This window comes from Bombina bombina, chromosome 1, assembly GCF_027579735.1.
Source record: "Bombina bombina isolate aBomBom1 chromosome 1, aBomBom1.pri, whole genome shotgun sequence".
Classification (NCBI taxonomy): domain Eukaryota; kingdom Metazoa; phylum Chordata; class Amphibia; order Anura; family Bombinatoridae; genus Bombina; species Bombina bombina.
Window position 1 is genome coordinate 1379836348 of NC_069499.1, and position 6000 is coordinate 1379842347.

At 38.6% G+C, this 6000-nt stretch overlaps 1 protein-coding gene across 1 annotated transcript in view; it reads left to right on the top strand.

The window, feature by feature from the left end:
* The window catches only part of LOC128665037 (uncharacterized), a 147191-nt gene extending 141565 nt beyond the window's left edge, over positions 1-5626 (top strand). The window contains exons 3-5 of the mRNA XM_053719801.1: positions 1696-1790; positions 3463-3532; positions 4345-5626. Coding sequence (XP_053575776.1) covers positions 1696-1790; positions 3463-3532; positions 4345-4979 — 800 coding nt within the window. The 3' untranslated portion in view covers positions 4980-5626. The remainder of the gene's footprint in view (positions 1-1695; positions 1791-3462; positions 3533-4344) is intronic.
* Positions 5627-6000: the final 374 nt, after the last annotated feature.

A 6000-nucleotide genomic window follows, 5' to 3' on the forward strand; every position in this document is an offset into this window, starting at 1 on the left:
ACTTTAATTCATTAAACTTTACAATGACGCTTTTTAAAAAAATACTTACCTTTTCATTACTGTAAACAGACCGGCGATTCTCCGCCCGCATCTTCTTCTGTATTTTGCATATGGATGAGGAATCCGGCTTCCTCCAGTCGTTGCATACCGCACGAGCTAGACGCCAATAGGGGCAAGCAACGATTAGGGGAAGCCGGATTCGTCATTGAGCGGCAAAATACAGAAGAAGATACGGGCGGAGAATCGCCGGTCTGTTTACAGTAATGAAAAAGTAAGTTTTTATTTTTAAACTTAAACTTTACAATCACTTTAAGGACATTTACTGTTCAAGAATGAATATGAGAGTCAGAATTTGTTTTATCTGATTTATCTCACCCTGCCCATTGTTTTTTAAAGTGAATATAAATTTTGATGTTAAAGTGCCCGGTTTTTAAAAATTCAATTAAAAACAGGGGCACTTTAATTCATCAAAATTACATTTCACTTGTGTTGTGAAAAAATACTTACCTTTTAATCTTGACAGCTGCTCCAGCTTCCTCCGCCCGTCGCAAAGCCTCTTCCTGGGTCTAAAATGAGGAATCCGGCATCCTCCAATCACGGTGTTAAATCAGACACTGATTTCCCCGGGGGGAAGCCGTGATTGGAGGATGACCGATCCATCATTTCTGACGTAAGAAGAGGCTTACCGGGGGAAGCTGGATGCGGCTGTCAAGATTTAAAAGTTAAGTATTTTTTCACAACACAAGTGAAATGTTAATTTTGTGGAATTAAAGGGACACTGAACCCAAATTTTGTCTTTCAGCATTCAGATATAGCATGATATTTTATGCAACTTTCTAATTTACTCCTATTATCAATTTTTCTTCGTTCTCTTGCTATCTTTATTTTAAAAGCAGGAATGTAAATCTTAGCAGCCAGACCATTTTAGGTTCAGCACTATGGATACCGCTTGCTTATTGGAAGCTTACATTTACCCACCAATAAGCAAGCATAACCCAGGTTCTCAACCAAAAATGGGCCGGCTCCTATGCATCACATTCCTGCTTTTTAAATAAAGATAGCAAGAGAACGAAGAAAAATTTATAATATGAGTAAATCAGAAAGTTAAAATTGCATGCTCTATCTGAATCATGAAAGAAAAAAATTGGGTTTAGTGTCGCTTTAACGTGCTCCTGTCTTTAATCAATTTTTTTAAAAACTGGGCACTTTAACATCAACATTTACATTCACTTTAATTGTCTATCTTTTTATCGTAGGCCAAGGTTGAGAATATTACGAATATTTTTTTTCCTAAGCCTATTAAAATAGCAATCAGGAATATTTCTCTTTTTTTCACTCTTTGTGAATACATTTGATGGTTAGATTTTTACACTGCGGATTGTATTTGTTTGTTAATTGTCATCTTTTTGAACCATGAAAAATTCCTTGTATAATTTAAATTTTTTAGTCCAGTTTCCCTTTGTAGTGCAAAATAATATTGTTATTAATATACTATAGGTATCAGAGTGACCACAGCAGGGGTCTGATTCTGCTTAGCAGCTGTTCTTTAGAGCCAAACATAAGGAGCCACTATTACTTAATGACACAAATATAGGTCATAACATAATATAATGAATAAGCTACACTAAAACAACTGATGTGTGACCCTTAGACATCACAGTAATGTACTTATAACCTGTCTGTCTGGTATTACAGGTCCTGTGTGTGCAAAACTCCACACTACCACACCATTTCCATCCTTTTGTCATTTTGCCAAGTTTCGCTGCTCTACTCGCAAGTATTATCTCAAGGTACCATGCAGGGGATTGGGTAGATTTGCTGGATAGAAATTGAGAACTAAGAGCATGTGTGTGTGTGATATCATATAAAGACATGACAAGTGGGGACAGTGTTAGGTGCAATGTGAGTTCGCAATCACATTGCACCTAACATGTAACGCTGGTATTACTAATTGAAGTGCGAAAGCGATATTTTGTGCTCCACTTGTAATCTAGCCCATTAGAAGCAAATACAATTCTCACAGCATATCTGTTAATTTTACTGCACTAGTAATGCCCTTATAGAAATACAAACTGTCACAATGCGTTCTTAATCTATGGGGTGAATGTCTGTATGAATGAATGTCTAACTAAATACTATTTATTATGCTTTTTATCTATAAGTAAAAAAAGTTGCATTGTAATATAAAAGTTGATGATAATGCTACACTTTTTGTCATTTCCTTTTTGAATTAGTGTATCTTTATAGTGATGGGACCCAATGTTACTGACTTTATGATGACAGCCAGATGTTGTTACTGACTTTATAGTGACAGCTTGATGTTATTGTTGGCTTTAAAGGTAACAGGCAGATGTTTTACTGACTTTATAATGACAGTGAGATGTTGTTGATTTTATAGTGACAGCCTGATGTTGTTACTGACTTTATAGACAGCCTGATGTTGTTACTGGCTTTATAGACAGCCTGATGTTGTTACTGACTTTATAGACAGCCTGATGTTGTTACTGGCTTTATAGACAGCCTGATGTTGTTACTGACTTTATAATGACAGTGAGATGTTGTTACTGATTTTATAGTGACAGCCTGATGTTGTTACTGACTTTATAGACAGCCTGATGTTATTACTGGCTTTATAGACAGCCTGATGTTGTTACTGACTTTATAGACAGCCTGATGTTGTTACTGGCTTTATAGACAGCCTGATGTTGTTATTGACTTTATAGACAGCCTGATGTTGTTACTGACTTTATAGACAGCCTGATGTTGTTACTGGCTTTATAGACAGCCTGATGTTGTTACTGGCTTTATAGACAGCCTGATGTTGTTACTGACTTTATAGACAGCCTGATGTTGTTACTGACTTTATAGACAGCCTGATGTTGTTACTGGCTTTATAGACAGCCTGATGTTGTTATTGACTTTATAGACAGCCTGATGTTGTTACTGACTTTATAGACAGCCTGATGTTGTTACTGACTTTATAGTGACAGCCTGATGTTGTTACTGACTTTATAGTGACAGCCTGATGTTGTTACGGACTAGGTAATGACAGTGAGATGTTTATAGTGACAGCCTGATGTTATTGACTTTATAGTGACTACCTGATGTTGTTACTGACTTTGTAGACAGCCAGATGTTATTACTGGCAGATGTTTTACTGACTTGATAGTGATAGGTACAGTTGTTATTCTATTATTTATATTAATGTCCCAGACATTGTTACTAACTTTATTTTCATGGGCCAGATGTAGTTATTTGCAGCATTACAATGAGTAGGTGTTGTTTCTGACTTTAAAGTAATAACCAGGTGTTGTTACTGACTTTATAGTGACAGGACATGATGTTGGGAGGAGATAATGACACTAAGGGAATGAAGTCTGGGGAGATTGAGGGTAATAACATTTAGGCTTTGAGAAATAATACATCATTCATATATGTTCTCCCATTCTCTTTCTACTGTAGCGAGTTTGGTGTACCCAACCTGTAAAGGACACTGTCGCATATTCTAACATAGAACCTATTGGAAAGTCAGGTATGTTTAAAGTCATGGTTACTATTCCTTACATGAGTCACCAACACATTCCACCTTGATGCACAGTATTAGACCTTGAAACTAAGGGTAAGGGAGGGTGTAATTCAGGGTCACGGGACAAAGGGTGTGGTTAGTGCAAAATACAGATGAAATAGTGAGGGGAAGTGGGTAGGGGAAGAAGGATAGAAGTGTTACATCGCTGTAATGGGGTAAAAGCATGAAATGAGTTTAAGCAGGTGTAATGAGTTTATTGGGCTGTAATAAGAGATACGGTGAGTAACAGGGTAAGTCAGTGTAATTAAGGTAAGGGGTGTAGTTAGTATTAGGGGACAGACACTACTGAGTATAAGCAGTGTGACTATAAGTTATGAAGTACAGTTAGCTTTTATAGATAGAACAGGTAAGGGGGTTATTGAAGGTATTTTATGTGGCTCTTCATTAAATATATTTTATTGTAAAACCTAAACATTCCCACAAGCCTAAACATTCACCACTTGCACTTAAGCAGCTTCTATATATGGCAGCCCTATCTGTGTGTGAATGTGTATATTTGTATATATATGTGTATATACTGTATATGTAGTATGTAATACACTCACACATATGTTTGTGTACATATGTGTGTGTATGTGTATACATAGGTGTGTGATTGCATGCATGTGTGTGTGTGATATTTCTGTATTTCAGTGAGTATTACTTTGTGTATTGTATTAGTATGTTTTGATGTAATTTTGTTTATATGTTGGTGTTAGCTGTTGCCAGTACTTTCTTGTTTTATGCAGCTGTAACTATGTTACCAACTGTCCTGACAGGTGTGGCCTTTACAGATTTATCTGCCACTCAGACCACCGAGCCCACTGGCCCTTTTGTACCATCCTCTGAGCCTGCAACAACAACTGTAGGTGCTAAGGAGGGCCTAGCCACCAAAAACAGACTATCTGTTAAAGACTTTCAGTTGAGAGATCAGAAGCCTCTTCATGGGAGCAATCAGAACAGTACCAACCTCTCTAAAACCAAATCCATCTCCAGGTCTGTGGAAAACAAACAGCAGTGGATAAATAAGATTAGAAGTGATATTGCTTCCTCGCTAAAATCCAAACTGACTACGCCCAAGGCAGATAGAAAAAGCTCAGGGAGTAAAAGTCCATTGCGCAAGATCATTAACAAACTAAATTCCAAACTGACTACGCACAAGGCAGATAGAAAGAGCCCAGAGAGTACAAGTCCAATGCGCAAGATCATTAACAAACTCAATTCCAAACTGACTACGCACAAGGCAGATAGAAAGACCTCAGGGAGCACAAGTCCAATGCGCAAGATCATTAACAAACTAAAAGCAAGTGCAGGGAAAAAAGGCAAAGGTCCAACCACATATGCTGCAGCCCCAAGAACTAAGACCAGTGTCCATGGGGAAGAATCTACATATGTTGCAGAATCAGTCCACTGACTGCAATCCAATTGTCTGCTTGGAGAAGGCTAGATGACAATGAGATTGTCATTATAATCTAATTGTCATCTAGCCTTCTCCTGTGGTCTCATTGTCATCTAGCCTATTGTTGCAGTCTAATTGTAATCTAATTGTTATCTACCTTCTTCTGCTGTCTCATTGTCATCTAGCCTTCTCCTTTGGTCTCATTGTCATCTACCCTTTTCCTGTGGTCTAATTTTTATCCAATTGTCATCTAACGTTCTGTGGTCTTATAGTCATCTAGCCTTCTCCTGCAGCCTCAATTTCATCTAATTGTTATCTAGCTTTCTCCTGCAAGCTCATTGTTATCTAGCCTTCTCCTGCAGTTTCAATGTCATCTAGCTTTCTCCTGCAGTCTCATTGTCATCTGGCCTTCTCCTGCAGCCTCATTGTCATCTAATTGTTATCTAGCCTTATCCTGCAAGCTCATTGTTATCTAGCCTTCTTATGCAGTATCACTGTAATCACCCCTTCTGCAGTCTCATTGTCATCTAGCCATCTCATGCAGCCTTATTGCAATCTAGCCATCTCCTGCAGCCTTATTGCCATCTAGCCATCTCCTGCAGCCTTATTGCCATCTAGCCATATCCTGCAGCCTTATTGCCATCTAGCCATCTCCTGCAGCCTTATTGTCATCTAGCCATCTCCTGCAGCCTTATTGTTATCTAGCCATCTCATACAGCTTTATTGCCATCTAGCCATCTCATTCAGCTTTATTGCCATCTAGCCATCTCCTGCAGCCTTATTGCCACCTAGCCATCTCCTGCAGCCTTATTGCCATCTAGCCATCTCCTACATCTTTATTGCCATCTAGCCATCTCCTGCAGCCTTATTGCCATCTAGCCATCTCCTACAGCCTTATTGCCATCTAGCCATCTCCTGCAGCCTTATTGCCATCTAGCCATCTCCTGTAGCCTTATTGCCATCTCCTGCAGTCAGTCTCATTGTCATCTAGCCATCTCCTGCAGCCTTATTGCCATCTAGCCATCTCATACAGCTT